Source organism: Coturnix japonica, chromosome 23 (assembly GCF_054131305.1).
Source record: "Coturnix japonica strain WE chromosome 23, WE-NBRP24, whole genome shotgun sequence".
Classification (NCBI taxonomy): domain Eukaryota; kingdom Metazoa; phylum Chordata; class Aves; order Galliformes; family Phasianidae; genus Coturnix; species Coturnix japonica.
Genome location: NC_140685.1, coordinates 6,056,217 through 6,075,339, shown reverse-complemented (window position 1 = coordinate 6,075,339; position 19,123 = coordinate 6,056,217). Strand labels below are relative to the sequence as shown.

The 19,123-nt window shown below is 58.4% G+C and overlaps 3 protein-coding genes across 7 annotated transcripts; all 3 read left to right on the top strand.

Moving 5' to 3' along the window:
- Nucleotides 1-315: 315 nt before the first annotated feature.
- On the top strand, nucleotides 316-7,150 carry TTYH2 (tweety family member 2). Of its 3 annotated transcripts, none has more exons than XM_085522966.1 (15): nucleotides 316-530; nucleotides 1,060-1,232; nucleotides 2,083-2,194; nucleotides 2,719-2,939; nucleotides 3,023-3,118; nucleotides 3,194-3,266; nucleotides 3,345-3,414; nucleotides 3,539-3,594; nucleotides 3,670-3,762; nucleotides 3,833-3,925; nucleotides 4,005-4,147; nucleotides 4,224-4,409; nucleotides 4,492-4,570; nucleotides 4,983-4,995; nucleotides 5,871-7,150. In XM_085522966.1, exons 1-15 carry the CDS (start codon nucleotides 402-404, stop codon nucleotides 5,912-5,914), a joined length of 1,581 nt encoding a protein of 526 aa, XP_085379092.1. In that variant the 5' UTR covers nucleotides 316-401; the 3' UTR covers nucleotides 5,915-7,150. The 3 variants fall into 3 exon arrangements, with proteins under 3 accessions (XP_085379092.1, XP_085379091.1, XP_015735657.2); XM_085522965.1 differs by having other exon boundaries at nucleotides 4,978-4,995; XM_015880171.3 differs by lacking the exon at nucleotides 4,983-4,995.
- A 155-nt stretch (nucleotides 7,151-7,305) lies between these two features.
- DNAI2 (dynein axonemal intermediate chain 2) lies at nucleotides 7,306-13,925 on the top strand. 2 transcript variants are annotated; one of them, XM_015880194.3, is made up of 13 exons: nucleotides 7,325-8,011; nucleotides 8,612-8,773; nucleotides 8,855-8,976; nucleotides 9,522-9,664; nucleotides 10,219-10,332; nucleotides 11,381-11,520; nucleotides 11,690-11,812; nucleotides 12,152-12,375; nucleotides 12,467-12,602; nucleotides 12,911-13,057; nucleotides 13,165-13,389; nucleotides 13,503-13,673; nucleotides 13,815-13,925. In XM_015880194.3, the coding sequence occupies exons 1-13, from the start codon at nucleotides 7,829-7,831 to the stop codon at nucleotides 13,821-13,823; spliced, it is 1,899 nt and encodes a 632-aa protein (XP_015735680.2). In that variant the 5' UTR covers nucleotides 7,325-7,828; the 3' UTR covers nucleotides 13,824-13,925. The 2 variants fall into 2 exon arrangements, with proteins under 2 accessions (XP_085379089.1, XP_015735680.2); XM_085522963.1 differs by lacking the exons at nucleotides 12,152-12,375; nucleotides 12,467-12,602; nucleotides 12,911-13,057; ... (1 more) ...; nucleotides 13,503-13,673; nucleotides 13,815-13,925 and adding an exon at nucleotides 11,952-12,145 and having other exon boundaries at nucleotides 7,306-8,011; nucleotides 11,690-11,852.
- Nucleotides 13,926-14,310: 385 nt separating this feature from the next.
- On the top strand, nucleotides 14,311-19,038 carry KIF19 (kinesin family member 19). 2 transcript variants are annotated; one of them, XM_085522961.1, is made up of 14 exons: nucleotides 14,311-14,967; nucleotides 15,034-15,114; nucleotides 15,914-16,024; nucleotides 16,139-16,226; nucleotides 16,310-16,446; nucleotides 16,596-16,721; nucleotides 16,793-16,963; nucleotides 17,040-17,186; nucleotides 17,254-17,376; nucleotides 17,568-17,703; nucleotides 17,769-17,904; nucleotides 17,975-18,146; nucleotides 18,277-18,649; nucleotides 18,716-19,038. In XM_085522961.1, exons 1-14 carry the CDS (start codon nucleotides 14,884-14,886, stop codon nucleotides 18,889-18,891), a joined length of 2,061 nt encoding a protein of 686 aa, XP_085379087.1. In that variant the 5' UTR covers nucleotides 14,311-14,883; the 3' UTR covers nucleotides 18,892-19,038. The 2 variants fall into 2 exon arrangements, with proteins under 2 accessions (XP_085379087.1, XP_085379088.1); XM_085522962.1 differs by lacking the exons at nucleotides 14,311-14,967; nucleotides 15,034-15,114; nucleotides 16,139-16,226 and having other exon boundaries at nucleotides 15,906-16,024.
- Nucleotides 19,039-19,123: the final 85 nt, after the last annotated feature.

The following is a 19,123-nucleotide window of genomic DNA, read 5'->3' as shown; positions in this document are numbered from 1 at the left end:
TGTTCCTGGTTGAGGTGCAGCTTTGCTGTTTGCCGAAGCAGTTGATACAGAGCAGTTTTGGGGCACTGCTGCAGCAGGAACCAACATGGTGTGACCAAATGGGGTGCGAGCATCCCCAGCTGCTGATGTCTGAGCTCAATCTCAGCCCGTGTGATATGTTGTGTGTCCCCTTGTCATCCCATTAGGGTACAGTTTGCTTATGGGGGCAGCAGTGCCCTTATGGGCAAGGTCCGACTCTCCTACAAAGAGCGTGGAACACGCGCTCCCGAAGGGGCGGGGGAGGGGGCGTGTTTTCATATATGGGCGTGATTATTCACTATGGGCGTGTGCTGTAGGGCGGAGCGCGGCGTGGCGGCTCGTTGCCCCCCGCCATCCCCGGCCCCATCCCGGCCGGCCCCGCCATGCCGCCCGCCCGGGCCGATTACCTGGCGCCCTGGTGGGCGGCCTGGCTGCACGGGCTGCCCCACCGCGACCTGCGCCTGCAGCCCGTGTCCGCCGCCTTCCACCCCCGGGACCCCGACTACCAGCAGGTACCGACCCCTTCGTACCCCCCCACACCCCCCCTCCGTGTGCTCGCTCCCTCCATCCCCCCGCACTCCCGTCGCTCACTCCGCAATGGGGTTTTGTGGGGGGGGGGGGTTCGGGCACCAACACAAACAAACAAACACCCGCTCCTTGCAATGACCGCGTTCACCCCGCCTGCTGCTGGCACAAAGAGCGCTTCTTCCCGGGGAGAGCGTGTTTGGGCACCTCCGGTACCGTCCGTTCCCGGTACCGCCGAACCGCTGTAGCGGGTCTTAACGCGGGGCAGCGCCGTGCGATCCCCGCATTGGAACGCTGTGCCGTCCCGTGCATGGAGCATCCCAAACGCTGCCTGAACGCTGCGATACCTCCCCAGCTCCGCACCCACCCTGAGCCGCGGGGACGTGGACGGGCAGCGCTTCCTCTTTCCCCTTGTGACCGTCCCGTGGGAAGCCCCGCCGCTCAGCACCCCCCAGCGCCTCGTCCCCGAATCGCTCTGCGAGCCGCACCGCGTTCCCGTTCCCTTTCCCTCCGCAGTCGCTGCTTTTCTTCGCCTTGGTGTCCGCCGTCTGCCTCGGCCTCAACCTCCTCTTCCTCACCGTCTACCTGATCTGCTTCTGCTGCTGCAAACGGGACCAGGAGCCCGATGCCAAGCGGCCCCGCTCCTGCTGTGTCACCTGGATGGCCGTCACCGCCGGGCTCATCTGCTGGTGAGGGTTGCTGCATCACTTCCCTGCCCACCCCACAGCAGGGCAGCCCCGGGGTCCCGTCCCCATCCCTTTCCCACCCTCCCACTAATCCCAACCGGTCACTAATCCCAGCCCGTGGCAGATGGCGGGTGGTGCTGTGACCCAGCTGGCAGCCCTGAGCGGCCGCGCTTCATTGCGGCCACCCTTAATTGTGGATTGTGGCCACCATTAATTGTGGCCGCAGCAATTAGACGAGGGGCAGCGACGCTTTGCCCTGCACACCCCTGCTCTTGTAACCCCCCCTGGAGCAGCACGCGGTTCCCTTTGGAGGCTCAGCAGACAAAGACTCGCTGTCTGCCTGTGAGCGCTGCGCTGAGCAGCACATGTCCCCGCTGAGCTCCCTGCACCTGTCCCATGATCTCTCCCCAATCCCAATGCAGAGCACAGGGACGTGGTGCTCACAGCCCCCCCAGGGGCTTCTAATGCAGTGGGATCTTGGGCTGAGACCAGACTGAAGCCACTGAATTGGTGTTTGTTATTTTTATTGGTGTGGCTGCAGCTCATGCTGGGGTCGGGTGCATCCCTGCTCGGAGCTGCTTTGCCCACTGTGCTGCTTGTCAGCAATGGGTGTTTTCCAGCTCATTCCCCTAATCTGCTTTGCCTTGATCTCTCTGGGTCTGGCAGGATCCAGTGCCCAGCCCGTGGAGCAGCTCTGGGCTTAGATACCACCAAATCAGAGCAGTGCTATCCCTTGGTGTCACCAAATCAGAGCAGGTCCCTATTGCAATGCTGTCCTCACCCCCATGGCCATACACTGCCTTGGGGTGAGCATTTCCCCCTCCTCTAACCTGGGTCCCCTCTCTGCCTCCAGCACAGCTGTAGGTATCGGCTTCTATGGGAACAGTGAGACCAATGATGGGGTGTACCAGCTGCTCTACGCCCTGGACAACGCCAACCACACCCTGACTGGCATCGACACACTGGTAGGGCTGTGAGACCCCCCCCCCCAGTCCCCTCTGTGCCCCTGGGTGCTGCTCTGCTGCACACTCATAGCTTTACCTTGCAAAGCCATTGCCTCCTGGGGCAGAAAGCACTGAAAATCTACCTGAAACGGGACTGGTGTTCCCATTGCAGGAGGGGGGGTGCTTGAAGGGACCCTCCCCAGCCATGCCACAGGGCTGAGCTGAGCCCCATGGGGCAACTGGGCTGAGTTGAGCACAGGAGGCTGACGTCAGCCCTGCAGAATGGGGCCTTTGTGTTGTGTTATCCGTGCCGGGGCCGTCCCCGCTGTGCCTCAGCTGCCCTTTCCCACTGCATCCCTTGATTTGGGGGTGTAGGGTAGGGTTATCCCCACCACCCCTCCCCGCACTAGCTCTTGTTTGTGGGATAGCCAAGGCTGGAGGGGGCAGCAGGACACTTCAAATCTTGTTCTCAGCCAGGCATCACTCCCTGTCTGCACCTCAGCCCCTTCCCAGCCATGCTGATCCCCCCTGTGCCCCATCCCCAGGTGGCAAGCACTACACAGCAGCTGCAGGTGGCCCTGGAGCAGCACCTGGAGCAGCTGACCGAAGTGCTGGCAGCAAGGGCTGACTACCTGCAGACCCTCAAGTTCCTGCAGCAGCTGGCAGGCAGCATCGTGCTGCAGCTCTCAGGGCTGCCCAGCTGGCACAGCGTCAGTGACGACCTGACTGCTCTGGCTGCCAATGTTGGCTATGTGGAGTACTACCGGTGAGATGGGACAGAACTCTGAGCGTTCCCCACCCCGGGGTGCTGGGGAGAATGCACTGATAGAGCCCTTCCTCCGCACCCAGATGGCTGTCCTACCTCCTCTTCTTCATCCTTGTCCTCACCGTCTGCCTGTTGGCCTGCCTGGGGCTGGCCAAGCACTCCCGCTGCCTCCTCGCCATGTGAGTCCCCCCAGAGGGCTGGGATGGGGCTGTTTCTGTGATGCCATCCTGCCATGCTCACCCCTTTCCCTGTAGGATGCTGTGCTGTGGACTCCTGACCCTCATCCTCAGCTGGTGCTCCATGGCTGTGGACACGGCAGCAGCGGTGGTGAGTGGGGGCCGTGGGGTGACTGTGGGGTTGCTGAGTGCCGTCCCAACCCCACTGTGATCTGTTTCATCCCCACAGGGCACCAGTGACTTCTGTGTGGCCCCGGATAAGTTCATCATGAACCAGACAGAGAGTGACATCAGTGCAGGTAGAGAACCCTAGTGCTCCCTAAAACATGATGGGGGGGTTCAGGGGAGCCGTGCTCCTCACTGTGACTCTCCTTGTGCTGCTCTCTGCAGTGCTTACACTGATGTCTCTGTTTTACTTCACAGAGGTTGTTCGCTATTACCTGTACTGTGAGCAGAGCCTGAGCAGTCCCTTCCAGCAGGTACAGGGGGGATGGGATCCTTGGGGTGGGGGGTGGCCACCCAGCTCTGACCCCCCCCCCTGCTGCCCCTTGTAGGCTCTCACCGTCTTCCAGCGCTCACTGACCACCATGCAGATGCAGACCCAGGGCCTGATCCAGTTCGCTCTGCCCCTCTTCCCAACGGCTGAGGTACAGGGTGGGGGGAGCGGGGTTTGGCCCCCTGCTCCCCCATCTGTTCTCACCCCTCGGTTCTCCACAGAAAGATCTCCTGGGGGTCCAGCAGCTGCTAAACACCTCAGAGACCAGCCTGCATCAACTCACAGCCCTGCTGGACTGCCGCGGTCTGCACAAGGTGAGGGGGGGCCAGGATGCAGCCACGCAGCCCCCGGGGTCCCTTCAGCCTCCATCCCTGCCCCATCCCATTGCTGCAGGACTACCTGGATGCTCTCATCGGTATCTGCTATGATGGCGTGGAGGGGCTGCTCTACCTGGTGCTCTTCTCCCTGCTGGTGGCTGCCTCCTTTTCCACCATCGTCTGTGCTGCATCACGTGCCTGGAGGCATCTGGTGGGCAGGTGGGGGCAGCGCAGACCCTTCCCCTGCTTTTTTGCTGCCGGTGCTGATGATAACAGGCACCTCACCCCCCTGCAGGGACCAGGACTATGATGACATCGATGAGGAGGACCCCTTCAACCCCCAGGCACGGCGCATCGCTGCCCACCACCCAGTGCGGGGTCAGCTCCGCAGCTTCTGCAGCTACAGCAGCAGCCTGGGCAGCCAGAGCAGCCTGCACCCTCCAGCACAGACCATCTCCAACGCCCCAGTCTCTGAGTACATGTGAGCCCACCCCAGGGTTCCCCACACCCGGGGGATGCTGTGATGGGGGTTCACCCCACTGAGCATCTTTTCACCCCTGCAGGAACCAGGCGGTGCTCTTCGGAGGGAACCCACGCTACGAGAACGTGCCGCTGATCGGCAGGGGCTCTCCCCCCCCCACGGTACGGTGGGCAGCTGAGGCCAAGTCCTTCTTGTGACTGTGGGCGGTGGGTGCTGGGAGGCCCCCATGGAGTTATGGTGCAGTGGGGCAGGGCCCCCTCCTCTTGTGCCGGATCTGCCTGCAGATCCCTGCTCCCCATCTCACTAACCTAGTTCCTCTCCAGCCCATGAGGGCTACAGGGAGAGGTCACCAACCACGTGCTCGGAGGAGACCAAAATAGTTCTCTTTCTGTCTGCTCTTGTTTTTTCCTACTCGTCCCAAGAATTTCAAAGGACACTTTGTGCAGTAATCCGTGCACACTAACATCCCCCTCCCCCCCTCCCCGCTGCTTGTTTAAACCCACCCTGCCTGTTAATGCCTGCTTTATTTTATTTCTTTTCGTTTTGTTTTGCATCAATTATTTTGGAGCTAAGTTGCCCATCAAGAGTAAGTTCAGTTGCTTCATCCTCCTCACTTCTCATCCCTGGGCTCCTGTCCTCACTTCCACCCTTGTACCTCCCTCCATCCCTTCTCCTCTGGGGCTTCTTTGCTCCTTGGTAGAGCATGGAGTGCTGGGGAGGGGCAGGGCCACATTCAGTTTGCAGCTTGCCCATGCCAGCTTGGCTGGAAGTGGTCCCCATCCCTTCTCAATGCAGTTTTTCTCACTCCTTTTTAACAGCATCTATCTGCTTCCATGCCTGCATCCCAAGGATTCACTCCCCCCCATCCCAGCTCACCCATTGTGGGGCTGCCGCTATGGGGCTGCCATGGGGATGGGGTAACAGCCATAGCTCTGCTGTGATGGTTGAGGTCCCCATGCTCTCCCTTTTTTGGGGGCAGGTTTTGCAATCAGGTGAAAGCGTGGAGGCTTTAATCCGATTGCACAGGCCTCACAGCTGGGATGCTGCTGCTGGGGGGGGTGGGTTGAACATGAGGATTAATTTGAGCGCTTCTCCTCGCCCCGAATGGTTGAATTTAACCAGGATTCAGATCCCTAAGGAAGGACTTTTGTAGTCCAAAATAACGAACTCAGAATAATCTTCCTTAATGCCAACTCAGGGTGCCCCTCCCTCCAGCAAAGTGCTGCAGAAATTGAATTGTGCTCCATTATCAGAGCTGGAGGTTTTGTCTGGGGACTCTCCCACCTTCCAGCTGGGGCAGAGGCTGGAGAGACCCCAGGTTAATGGGGATTAATACCAATAGGAAGCAATCTTCCCATCCATCCTCAGGGTTTCTTTATGCTAGCAGTGATGCTGGGCTGGGAGGGATGTGGGTGTTTGCTGGGGGGGCTCTGGCTGTGCTCACCCTGTCTTCTCCTGCAGTACTCCCCAAGCATGCGAGCCACCTACCTGTCTGTCACCGATGAGCACCTCCGGCCCCAGCACACCGAGTTCCCAGCCTAGCAGCTCGTCCTGCAGCTCGTGGGAGGAGAAAAAGCCACTGGCATCCCCGTGATGGAAACCAAAGACACCCAGAGCCCCTCAGTGTGGGCCAGGGGCTGCAAGATGAGCCCCAGCCGTGGGATCCATGCTCCGTGCACTCTCTTCCCTGGCAGCTTCTGCTCACTCTCACGTCTTCCTGCCTTATGGGATGCTTCCCTGGACTGACTGCGGCTCTCTGGGAAGGCTGGAGGTGGTTGGTTCACCTCTCCCTTTCCACCTGCACCTAATTGGGGTGGTTTGATGCCACAGACAGGGACCGCATCTGGATTCCTTTGACTGGAGCACGCCCTGGGACTGAGTTTGTCCCAGAGCAGCTCCCTCATCCCGTAGCAATGCAGTACCAACCACTAGTGACCCCACCACCTTCTCCATGCCAAGGGGTGTGGGATAGGGATGTCTTGACCCTGCTGGCTTCTTTTTGCTTTGCGTTTTGTAAGTTACCTGAAGGGCAGAGATGCGGCTCAGCTCACCACCTCTGTTCCAGCTTGGATTTGCTGCGATGCATGTTGGTTTGTTGGCTCTTTTTGGCAGTGCTGCTCCCTGGGGCAGGTTCCCCTGTTATGTGCAGGACGGTTTTGCAGTAACCACAAATTCCCTGGAGAGCTTTAAGGACTGGAGCTGGCTGTGCCAAGAGGGGGAACACATCCCTGCCACCCTGTCCACATTGATAGGGCTCCAGGGTACAGCAAAGGAGCCAGGAGTGTGAGCTGATTGAGGTCTTTTGTGGCTGTTCCTTTTGGTTTGGGCTGCCCTGGGACCTCAGGGCTGCAGTTCTGGTTGTCAGCTCCCTGTTTTGCAGCTAACAGTGCTGTGGCAGAGCAGAGGCTGTCCCTGGGCAAGAGCCCCTTTGGAGTATTACTTGATAGCAGTGACTCACTGTGTCTTTTAAAGATAACTGTACATATCCCTTTGTCCCCTAACTCCATCTGTCTGTTACACGTGATTAGCATTACTGGCTGTTGGTAACTTGAATGGTTTTTAATGTTTTTGGTTGGTTTTATTTTGGCTTTTAACGTGTCTATGTAACGGTACCATAGGAGAGCTGTTCCCCAGCGCATGTGGACTAACCTCATTGGGGGCTCCCACTAGGAGGAGCGGGGAGTCCTGCCTCGTTTCTATGTGCCCTCTGGGCAAAGATAATAAACACTTATTGTACTAAATCACTGCTGTCCCACCTCCCTATGGCACAGAGGTGGCCATCATGGGGGTGTGTAGTGTGTTGTGAGGGGCAATGTATGGCTGCTGGTGGGGTCCATCCTGGGGCTGTGTAGTGTGTTGTGAGGGGCAATATATGGCTGCTGGTGGGGTCCATCCTGGGGCTGTGTAGGGTGCTGTGAGGGGCAATGTATGGCTGCTGGTGGGGTCTGAGTGTTCTGTGCTGCTCTGCAGAGCCTGGCAGTGGGCTGGCAGATGCTGTGTGTGCCATGGGGATGCTGCTGCTCTCGCACTGGGCCCTGTGGGTGCTGCAGCCATCATGGCTGCCCCTGTGGGACCCTCACTGTGGGTGTGAGGAGGGGGCTGCATTGGGATGGGGGCAGGCTGCGGCCTGTGCTCATTGCACCAGCAGGGGACACAAAGCTGTGGCTGCTGGGGCTGGAGGCACCTGGCCCTGCACATACACACAAGGCCAAGCCTGTCCTTGATTACACAGCCTCTTCCCAGTGTTAATTGCTACTAATTAGCCACGTTCTGCCCTCTCAACATGGCGGCTAGCAGCTGACATGCCCTGCCCTTCCCAAGATGGCGGCGCCGTCACGTGACGCCAGCCTGCTGTTGCTAGGTAACGGTGGACGCGGCCCGGCCTGCAGCGCTGAGCCAGGCCTCGGCCTTCACCCAACATGGAGATCACTCACGTCTACGCGAGGACACGCAGAGAATTCGGCCGCTACTGCAACTTCTCCGACAGCCCCACCCAGGTGTGCGTGGACATCCAGCCCGACCCCAGCTTGGCCGATAACTTTGTGCTGAGGGACCCAGTAGATGCCTGTGTGCAGCATAGCAGCGTGTTGGCGGAGCATGAGGTGAGCAGGCCGCAGGGCTGTGATCCCTGGGGGTCCCTGAATCACAGAATGAATCACAGAGTGACCCGGGTTGGAAGGGACCTCAAGGATCATGTAGTTCCAACCCCCTGCCTGGCAGGGCCACCAAACATACACCTTTACTAGATCAGGTTGCCCAGGAGACCCCATAGATCCCCATAGAGACCCCATAGATCCCCATAGAGACCCCATAGATCCCCATAGAGACCCCATAGATCAGGTTGCCCAGGGCCCCGTCCAACCCGGCCTTGAACACCTCCAAGGACGGGGCATCCACAACCTCCCTGGGCAGCCTGTTCCAGGGCCTAACCACTCTCCTAGTGAAGAACTTCCCCCTAACATCCAACCTAAATCTTCCCTCTTTTAACTTCAAACCATTTCCCCGTGTCCTGCTATTATCAGCCCTTTCCAAGAGTTTACTCCCCTCCTGGGAGTAAGTTCCCTTCAGGTATTGAAAGGCTGCAATGAGGTCACCCCGCAACCTTCTCTTCTCCAGGCTGAACAAACCCAACTCCCTCAGCCTGTCCTCATAGGGGACATGCTCTGGATGTTCAGTGTTTCTGACCTATTTACTCCCTGCAGGCCAACACGGAGCGGGTGGAGGTGGAGAACCGTGGTGTGAACCATGTAGAGGGCGGCTGGCCCAAGGATCTCAACGCGCAGGAGCCGGAGCAGACCTTGCGTTTCCGCAAGAAAGTGGAGAAAGAGGAGAATTATGTCAACACCATCATCCACCTGGGGGAGGTGAGGCCGTGCACAGCCCTTGTCCCCATACCAACCCACTGCCCCAGGTGATAGTGTGACATTATGGTGCTCTGCCTGCAGCTGATGGAGCACTGCGTCAAGCAGAACAACGCCGTCAACATCTACGAGCAGTACTTCACGGAGGAGGAGGCCGATGAGTTTGAATATGAGGCTCCATCCGCCAAAACCGTCAACGTCATCAGGTCGAACCACCACCCCCTCCTCAAAACCCACAGTTGTTCCCATCTCCATCCACTGCACTCACCCAGCCCTGTGACAAGCTGCTAAAAACTAGAGCAAGCAAGGGGAAAACTATGGCTTTAAAACGGTTTGTGGATGGGGAGACCTCCTATAGCCCCTTAGTTCCTCTCCTCCCTGTCCGGCCTGGGCAGTTCAAACATAAGTGCCACTACCCATACAAGCTCTGAGCATCTTCTAACAGTGTTCCAGGCAGGATCCCTCAAAGATTATTTTGCACATGTCAGGGGCTGTTAGGTCATTTCTAGAAGTCAGATCCGGTAACGTAATTGGATTCTTAAAGATGTATAACTGGAAAGACTTTATTAAATCATCAACTCTTCTTCCCCCCACCCAACCCCCAGGAGAATCATTTCCTGAACTCGATGCTCAAGGGCTGCAGCTTGTTTTAATTGTGATTCCCACCGTTTCCTTTGGGGACGGTCATCCCTGAGTGTGACAAAGCTGTTAACAAACTAACATCCTTTTTTTGATGTTCTGTTATCAAAAGGGATCCAAATGAGATAAAGAGGGCAGCCACCCATCTGTCCTGGCACCCTGACAAAGGCAGGAAGGTGGCAGTGGCTTATTGCAGCCTGGAGTTCCAGCAGAGTGAGGAAGACATGAGCTTTGACTCATACATCTGGGATCTCGGTAAGGGGATGAGAAAACTTGCTTGTCAGTAATGGTACCGCTGCGGAAGCACTTTGTGCCTTCAAAGCATCTCACAGATGTAGTAAAGCACCACAACACTTTAGAGGAGGTGAGCAGGGGTTGGGTTTTTGCTTTGCCCGCAGATCAATGCAAAGCAGGGCAGAAATGGGACCTGAAAGCTGGTCAGCAGGTGGAAGACAACTGCTAAAATCCAACTACATAAGTTCATGAGCCAGAGCGCCTGCGACCACAACAGGCAGCTGGGCCACGTGTCTCTTATGTGGTTTTTGTGTTTCTATGGTTCATCTGTGCTTGATTAAGAGGCAGCATAAGCCCAGGCTGAGCACTGCCCTCTTCTGTCAGGCTCGAACCTGCTGTGTTTTAGAGTGAAAAATACCAAGAATGGAATCAGGATAGCACAGGTCTGTCCCCCGGCTGACAGACAAGGGCACCTCCCATCCCTGTGACGTGGTGTGACAGGCTGCTTTGGAAGCAGGGTGCTGTGCCTCTTGGCTGCTTTTGCACATCACTCTTTAATCATTTCTTCTTGGCAGTAAATTGCAACAAGCCAGAGGTGGTTCTCAAGCCGTCATCCCCTCTCGTGTCCCTGAAGTACTGTCCCAAAGACTCTAACATCCTGGTGGGGGGATGCTACAATGGACAGATAGGTAAGGGAGATGGGTTGTGCATGATGCCGTGATATAACGAGGGTCTGGCTTCATTTAAATTCAACAAGAGCTTGGTTTTAACACCCCCACACCCACAGACCTGCTCATCTCAGGGCAGCACAGAACCCACAGCCACATATCTTTATGTGGCAAAAGCCTGGAAGAGTTGCCATTGCTTAATTCAATGAATTGTTTTTGTGCTGTTCTTTTATGTGCCTGGTAAAGGGCCTCTCTTTGCCAGCTTCGTTTTATGGCTCTGTTATTTACTTGGCCACACAAACCCTTTGATTTAATTGCTCTCATTTCGATGTTTTCCTTGCCATTTGCAGCAGCAATCAGATCTGACAGGGCATGCATCACAGGGCTGTTCCCGCAGGTGATGGAGGGGGGATTTCAGCACGTCCTGCACAGCTCCCCAGGCGTGTGGCACCTGCCCAGCAGAGCGTGCACCATCACATCCAATTGCTTAATTAGAAGCAAGTGAGAGGGAGTGCATGCAGCTCAGTGCCACCACGGCCCAGCTGCCCAACCTTTACTGAGCCATGGATGCTCCTGCACCATGACCTGTCCTCTGCTGCCTGTCAGAGACAAAGAGGGATAGATAGATGCTGCTCTCCTGGGGGCCTGCCTTTGTTAGTCACTGCCCTTAAGGCACATGGGAGGAGAGCACAGCCAGGGTCAGGTCACATAGGATGGTTTTTGAGCAGCGCTGAGCATAAGAACTGCTGCTGGGGGTGTTGCTTCAAACCACATCTGATCCTGCTGCAACCCTTTCTGCAGAGCGGGAGAGGAGCTTGGGGGATGGATTGCCGCTGGGGATTGTAGTACAGCTGCCACAGAAATGATTGCTGAAAGAAGTACTGAGGCTATTTAATGTTCCCACCATCTAGCTTAGTGTTTGTAGAAAGAGCAAATTGCTCATCCCTTCAGGGTGGGCATCTCTGTGTATGATCACAGTAGCGGGATCCCAGCTGGGGGCCCTTCCCTGGCTCCAAGGAAACAGGCAAGGCAACCGGAGCATATCTTGACAGCTCCTTTTCTTTTCCAGCTTACTGGGACCTCAGGAAGGGGAGGCTGCCTGTGGAGGTGTCCACCGTGGAGGCCAGCCACAGAGACCCTGTGTATAGTGCAATATGGCTGCAGTCCAAAACTGGCACCGAGTGCTTCTCAGGTTCCACTGATGGTCAGGTAAAGGGCAGGGACAGGGAAAGGGCTGGGCACTCACACAGTCCTTGCTGGCAGGCGCTGACAGCCTGACATGCTTTGGCACAGGGCAGCTGCCCAGCTCCAGGGTGCTTGGCTTCCCAGCATCCATGGCTGGGAGCAGCCCCTGCCCTGCAGTATCTGTCCCCTGCAGGTCCTGTTTTGGGACATCCGCAAACTGTCTGAGCCCACCGAGATACTGATCTTGGACATCACGCGCCAGGGGCAGCTGGAGAATGCTCTGGGTGCCAGCACACTGGAGTATGAGTCCACCCTGGTGAGCTTCCCACAAGCAAATGGTGTCCTAAACATGGCAGGTGTGTGAGCTGGGAAAGCCTGAGCAGGGTGGGCAGTGTCAGTGCCTGGAGCACAGTGCTGCAGCTTGCAGCGTGTTCTCACCCACCTTTATCTGTCAGGAGCTGATGTGCTCCCAAAGCACGGGGCCTTGCTGGCAGCTCAGCCTCTGAAGCCCCCCAGATCACTGTGTGTCTCAGGGCTCCGTTCTGCCCATTACTGGCTGCAGCTGTCACACTGCAAAGCCCTTCACTGAGCAGCTGTCCTGTACGCTGTGAGGTCCCCAGCCTGCTGACAGCTGCTCTCCTGCTCCCACCCTCAGCCCATCAAGTTCATGGTGGGCACAGAGCAGGGCATCATCATCTCCTGCAACCGCAAAGCCAAGACACCCCCCGAGAAAATCTCCAGTACCTACAGGGGCCACCTTGGGCCTATCTACGCACTGTGCAGGAACCCTTTCTTCCCCAAATTCTTCCTGTCGGTCGGTGACTGGACTGCCCGGATCTGGTCGGAGGATGCGAAGGAATCATCAATTATGTGTACCAAGTAGGTGTCAGTGTGAGTAGGTTTGCCCTGCAAAAAAAACCCTCCTGCTCTGTGGCAGAGTATCTGACAGTGAGATGGGGTCTGCGGGCAGGTACCACCTCTCCTACATGACGGCCGGCTGCTGGAGCACTGTGAGACCAGCCGTCTTCTTCACCACCAAAATGGATGGGACGCTGGACATCTGGGACTTCCTCTTCAAACAGAACAACCCATCCCTCAGCCTGAAGGTCAGCTCCTCACAGCTCCTGTTCTCTCACTCTGGGGGAAATAGGGGCTACCCCCGGTCAGCACTAACACCAACCAGAAGGCACAGAGTGGGGAGCTCCTGGGAATGGGGTCAGGAGATGAGGGAGCTCACGTCTCACTGTGCAGAGCTCTGGATCTGCTCTGCCAAGCAGCAGCCCTCAAGTCCTCACATTTGCACGTAGGCTTCCATTGCTGGCACACACACACACACGGGTTTCTCCCTGCCTGGATTCCCCAGGGGCACCAGGTAAGGGCTAAGAACTGACATCCACCCATCCTCCCTCCCCAGATCTGTGACGAGCCCCTGTCCTGCCTGAGCCTGCAGGACAACGGCTGCGTGGTGGGCTGCGGCTCAAAGCTGGGCACCATCACCCTGCTGGAAATCTCCTCTGGGCTCTGCACCCTGCAGAAGAACGAGAAGAACCTGGCCAATGCAGTACGTGTGCTTCAGCTGGGTGCTTGTACAGCAAAGCCCTCAGTGCTGCCAGCATGTGGCTGTCCTCATGGGGTCCCCCTGCTCCTCTCAGCCCCTCTCTGCCCTAGATGTTCGAGCGGGAGACCAAGAGGGAGAAGATTCTGGAAGCCCGGCACCGGGAGATGCGGCTGAAGGAACGTGCCAAGTCAGAGGGTCATGTCGTGGTGGAGGAGACACCGGATGAGAGTCCACAAGACATTTTCGACCGTACCCAGAAGGAGTTCTTTGAGGTCATTGAAGCAGAGCTGCAGAGGAGGGCACGGGCAGAGGCCCAGCAGTCAGACAGCAAGAAGGTACTGGGACCAGCAGCTGTGGGAGCATCCCCAGCTCTGCATGGCTGCCCCATCCTGTGTGTGGGGAGCAGTGCAGGTCCTGCAGGGGACACTGGTCAACCTCTGCCTTTCAGGTTAAAGAACACGCGGAGGAGGAAGTGGTGGCTCCGGGGGAGGAAATCGAGCTGCCCAAGTTTGAGGGAGAGGAAGAGGAGGAGGAAGAAAAGGAGGAAAAAGAGGAAAAGAAGGAGGAAAAGGAGGAAAAGGAGGAAAAAGAGGAAAAGGAGGAAAAGGAGGCTGCCAAGGTCAACTTGAACCATCCTCATATTGCTCTCCCCCTCCCTGTGGGGGTGGTGCTTGTGGGCTGGTGCAGGGATGGGGCTGTGGCATAGAGCTGCAGCCCTGCATTGCACCCCAGCCCTTACCTGTGTCTGTTCTCTCTGCAGGAGCCATAGCAGACGGGACCAGCAGGTCGCACTGAAGCCGTTCACAGATGCTCCCTGGCCCTTTGCCCTCCTGATTTTTTCTGTAGTGTGAATAAACAGGAGCTTCCCACACCACGCTTCCTGTTTTGTCACTGCAGGGTTGAGCAGAGAGCGGGAAGGTCGTGTCCTTTCTCCCTTCCATCTCCCTCCTGGGACCGAACTGTGGTGCAAAGCCAACCACCAACCATAGTGCAACAGCAGCTGGTGCCCTGTGGTGCATCTTGGCATCCTGGAGTGGGCGAAGCCCCCCTCACTCAGCCCGTTACTCCCCCCATCCCCTCCTGTGGAGCCAGGGCTGGGGGTTATCAGCTCTGGGTAAACACAGCCCTGCTGTTATCACACAGCAGCCCAACTGCCGGCTTATCCACCGGTCAATTATTAATGAGCCTCCTGTTGTGTTCACCCCACGGCACAGCTGCTGACGTGGGGATGGGGCTGCTGGGGGGGCAGCATCTGTGCTGTGGGGCTGGGGGTGAGCCCAGCAGCAGGACCTCTCCCCACCCAGCCCCACTATGAAGCCAGTGCATGTCACCCGCAATCCAGGCTGCCTGCTGCTATCGGGTGGGGGCGCAAGGTTTGTTGTCCCCCAGCCCCAAGCAGAACGCTGCTGCTGAACCATCACAGCCAGTTCTGGGGTCAGCAGAACCCCAAAACCATTGGCAGTTTGCTGCCTGTGAATGGGAGGATGCTGAGAGGCACCACGCAGTCAGTGCAACCCAAACTCAGGTGCAGCCATCAGGTGCTGGTGCTGCTGGGCTGGGTCCTACCCCAGTGCACAGAGGGAACCCAGCACCAGCCTTACACCTCATTAAGTGCCAGCACTAATTACATCAATAGTGGGACAGTGTTTCCAGGAGCCTGAGGAGGACACAGCATGGGGCTCCCCTTCACACTCCCCACCCTGTACCACCTGTCCCCAAGGCAGTGAGGGGCCGGTGCCAGCAGGAGGGCTCACTGCCCAGCTGCCCCTTTAAGGCCAATCCTAGCGGTGTTCTCTTTCTTCCCAGGAAAATGAGACTCTAATTGCAGTATGGGGGGGGGTCTCGGGGGCTGCATCGGCTGCCGGCTGTGCCAGCCCAGTGCCAGACTGCACCCAGCGATGGCCAGCGTGCAGGTCCCCATTGCACTGTCTCTTCATCCCTGTCCTCTCTGCCTTGCACTCACTGCCCTTGTCTCATAGGTGGCTCTTCGTATCCGACCCATGAGTGTGGCTGAGCTGCAGAGGGGGGCCAGACCCATCGCACACCGCCTGGATGAGCAGGTACAGCTGTGGGATGGGGACCCAAGGCAGGGTGCAGGGGGATCAGGTATGTGGGGCAGGGTGGGACCCTTAGCATGCTCCAAACGTAGCTGGATGAACCTGGTGCTGCATGCAGTGCTCATGTGTGATGTGCACACAAAACAGGCTGGGGGGCACCTGCAGCCTTATATACCCTGCAGAGACCCTACAATAATAAAGCAGCAGGATGGCAATCCATGAGGTCGCTGGGTTGGGAGAAGCCCTTCCTGAGGGGCTGTGGGACCCCAGTGCTGCCTCTCCCAGTCCCTAGCTCAGGTTATAGGGGAGGCCTGGAGGCTTTGCAAGGAGAGGGAGTTAGGTAGCCATGAGGTTTGCTTTGCTATGAAGGTCAGAATCTGCATGGCACTGGGAGACACCAGGGGTGCTGGCAGATGCTATGGGGGCAGCACTGGGCCCCCTCTATCCTGGCATCACCCACAAGCAGAGGTCTGGGGTTGGTGCAGGGGTACAAACAGCATCCCTATGGTGTGAGTGCATTGCAAACCAGCTGGAGGTGTGCAGCTGAGGGCACCTTGCTGGGCTGTGCTCACAGAGGTGCTTTTGTGCCAGTGGGCAGTGGAGCAGCCGGCTGGGCAGGTCCCCTTGGCACCGCACACAAAGCAGCTTTGAGCCCCAGCCACTGCCTGGGGACAATGGGATGATTCAGGAACGTGAAGGGCCTCAGCACAGAGGGGACATTGGCAAAGGGGAAGCTGGAGGTGACCTCTGGAGCATGGGGGTGACAGGTGCCCTAGGCAGCCCCATTTGTGTCCATCAACAGGTTGTGGTGCTGCGAGACCCCATGCAGAACCCTGATAACACCCCACGTGCCAGCCGCTCTAGGGAGAAATCCTACGTCTTTGATGCAGCCTTTGACTCCACATCCACCCAGGTGGGTCCGTGGGATGGGCAGGGCATGGGAATGTGGGGCTGGGAGCACGGTGTGGGACAGCCAGCTGGTGTGGAGGCACTGAAATGTGCCCTGGGACCATTTACTCTCCCACAGGAGACTGTGTACCGTGCCACCACCCAAGGCCTCATCGCAAGCGTCATCTCCGGCTGCAATGCCACTGTCTTTGCCTATGGCCCCACTGGTGAGGGGCTCAGGGGTGGGCAACCTATGGCAGGGGCTGTGGAGAGAGTCCCAGCCCCAGATGAGCCATCCCCTCTCCCCCAGGCTGTGGGAAGACCTACACCATGCTCGGCACTGATAGCGAGCCTGGCATCTGTGCCCGCACCCTGGGCGACCTCTTCTGTGCCATCAAGGAGTGCAGCAGTGATGCAGAACATGAGGTCTCCATGTCCTACCTAGAGGTGTGTGGGAAAGCAGGGATGTTCCATCTCTGGGACGAACAGGGAATAGCGAGTGGCACACAGCTGGGGTGTCACTGTGCTGCAGTGCTGTGTCCCCCGTGGGTCCCCATGTCATGTGGGATGAGCCCAGCTCCCCCCTTTGTACCCAGATCTACAACGAGGTGATTCGGGACCTGCTGAGCCCCTCTCCACGCTCCTTGCAGCTGTGGGAGGATTCCCACGGCACCGTCCGAGTGGTCGGCATAACTGAAGTGTCGGCCAGCAGCACCGAGGAGGTGGGACAGGGGGTGTCTGGGGGGCAGTGGGGAGCAATGAGCCCCTGACCAGCACAGCCTGTCCCCTCCAGGTCCTACAGCTGCTGCTGAAGGGGAATCAGCGGCGGACACAGGAGCCCACAGCCACCAACCACACATCATCGCGCTCTCATGCCGTGCTGCAGGTCACTGTGCGGGGACGGGGGCTGCGCTGCGGGCAACTCCAACTGATCGACCTGGCAGGATCCGAGCGGGCGGCGTGGGTATGGCATGCACCGCTGGGAGACCCCCGGCCCCCTTTTATTGCTATCACACTTTTGCCTTCACCCCATTGCCCAGACGCAGAACCGTGGGCAGAGGATGAAGGAGGGAGCGCACATCAACAGGTCGCTGCTGGCCCTGGGCAACTGCATCAAGGCGCTGAGCAAACCAGCAGGCAGAGCACACGTCAACTACCGTGACAGCAAACTGACCCGCCTGCTGAAGGTGAGATGGTGCTGGGGGGCACGGGCTGCTCCCCCCACCCCGCTCAGCTGTGTGCTTTGCTGCCCAGGACTCGCTCAGGGGTAACAGCCACACGGTGATGATCGCCCACATCAGCCCTGCCAGCTCTGCCTTTGAGGAGTCCCGCAGCACGCTCACCTACGCCCAGCGCGCCAAAAGCATCCGCCCCACGGTGGGACCAGGAGCTTGGACACCGTCCCATCTCCTGCCAGCATCCTCCTGTCCCCTTTCTGAGCAGCCCTGGTCCCCAGCAGGAAGGGCATAAGAGCTGGTTCCTGCTGCACATCCATGCGGTGCTCGGGGACCTGAGCTGGGGATGTGCTGTTCTGCGGCACTGAGATGCTCACAATGTCCCCATTTCAGGTGAAGCACAACCTGCTCGGCAGCTCACCCCGTGGCAGCATTGTGGCCAACCTGCACGAGGACATCCAGCACCTCAAGCACCAGCTGTACACCGCACCAGGTCCAGGCAAGCACCGCACCATCCGCTACACCCAAGGTATGCCTGGCCACGCTGTGCTGCCCTGGAGCTGCAGGGCTCGGTGCTGACACCCATATCCCCAGCCCAGGTCCAGCTGCGGGACCAGCTCCTCAGTGCCTGCCGTGAGCAGGCAGCCCTGTGCCAGCACCTGGTGCAGCTGGAGGGCACAGCACTGCACACCCGGCTGGCGGCCACCAGTCACCTGCGGGTCCTCACTCGGTACGTGGGTGCAGATGGAGTCCCCAGAGAGCCGGGCTGTGCCACTGAGACCCCAAAATGCCTCCTGCAGCTGGAAGAGGAGAGCGTTGCGCTGGGGCAAGGAGGGACAAGGGGAGACAGGAGGGCCAAGTGAGAGCAGAAGGAACATGGACATGGATGTGCCGGAACCACCCAGCGTGATCACAGCACGGGAGAGCTTCATGGCACTGGTGGAGAAGCAGGGCAGACTCCAGGAGCAGAAGGTTTGGGAGCCCCAGTTGCAGCACCCACAGCTCAACCCTACATCTGCAGGGAGCTGGGCTTGTGGATTCCCAGCCCTCTAGCACGGACACTGACCCCTGGGCAGGGGGATGACCCTGGCTGTGCCCGCAGGCAGAGCTGGAGCGGCGCTTCCAGCAGAGCCAGCAGCACACACGGCGGCTGGAGGAGGCTGTGCAAAGTGGGAGCAGCTCCATGCAGCAGCAGGAGGTGCTGGCCCTGCTGTGCCGCCTGCACCAGCTGCAGCTGCACAACGCAGAGCTGCGCTCCCGCTCCCTGCTCCAGGGTGGTGGCATTTGGCATTTCCCAGCCATTGCCATACAACCCTTCAACCAGCACCGGGCTTCCCGTGCTGCAAAGGTGAGCACAGCAGCACGTCCACGGCACCAGGGCCAGGTGAATGGTTGTGCTGGAGGAGAGGGAAGAGCCGCTGGGTGCCAGAAGGAGAAAGAGGAAGCTGCAGCCATTCGAGGTCGCCGACCACGGGGTAGGTGGCAGTAGCATCATACCCCAGTGAGAGCATCAGGGGACACATCCCTGTCCATCTCCCCAGCTCCAGGCAGGGCCGGCACTCACCGCTCAGCTGCATCATGGCAACTGGGACAAGGACGTCCAGCAAGGACAGGTGGAACCCTTGGTGCTGAGCTGAGCTCCCTACTGAAGCACAGCCATCCCCGTGCCAAACAACAGGCTGAGCACCCATCCTGCCCACCTCAGCGCCCCACGTAGCCCATAGTGCCAGCCCTGTTGGGGCCCATTGACCAAACCTCACCGTGGGACACACACAGCTGTGCTGGGCAGTGACCTCCATGGCTCAGCAGAGCAGCACAGGAGCTGAAGTTTATCATTTTAGAGCATTAAAAGGAGGCATATGGAGTCTGGGAGTGGTGTGACAGCTGATGCGTCCCTGTGCCCACCCATCCCAAGGCACGGGGGATACCCAAAGATGCCCTGCACTCCC

What these genes read in the sequence shown, in the direction of transcription:
- KIF19 (XM_085522961.1), top strand. Translation starts at nt 14,884, where the DNA reads ATGGGGGGGGGTCTCGGGGGCTGCATCGGCTGCCGGCTGTGCCAGCCC. An exon ending in TTGACTCCACATCCACCCAG is followed by an intron (nt 16,025 to 16,138) that starts GTGGGTCCGTGG and finishes ACTCTCCCACAG; the next exon opens with GAGACTGTGTACCGTGCCAC. An exon ending in CCAAAAGCATCCGCCCCACG is followed by an intron (nt 17,377 to 17,567) that starts GTGGGACCAGGA and finishes TCCCCATTTCAG; the next exon opens with GTGAAGCACAACCTGCTCGG.
- TTYH2 (XM_085522965.1), top strand. Translation starts at nt 402, where the DNA reads ATGCCGCCCGCCCGGGCCGATTACCTGGCGCCCTGGTGGGCGGCCTGG. An exon ending in TGACTGGCATCGACACACTG is followed by an intron (nt 2,195 to 2,718) that starts GTAGGGCTGTGA and finishes CCCCATCCCCAG; the next exon opens with GTGGCAAGCACTACACAGCA. An exon ending in GCCCCAGTCTCTGAGTACAT is followed by an intron (nt 4,410 to 4,491) that starts GTGAGCCCACCC and finishes TCACCCCTGCAG; the next exon opens with GAACCAGGCGGTGCTCTTCG.
- DNAI2 (XM_015880194.3), top strand. Translation starts at nt 7,829, where the DNA reads ATGGAGATCACTCACGTCTACGCGAGGACACGCAGAGAATTCGGCCGC. An exon ending in GCGTGTTGGCGGAGCATGAG is followed by an intron (nt 8,012 to 8,611) that starts GTGAGCAGGCCG and finishes TACTCCCTGCAG; the next exon opens with GCCAACACGGAGCGGGTGGA. An exon ending in ATGCTACAATGGACAGATAG is followed by an intron (nt 10,333 to 11,380) that starts GTAAGGGAGATG and finishes TTTCTTTTCCAG; the next exon opens with CTTACTGGGACCTCAGGAAG.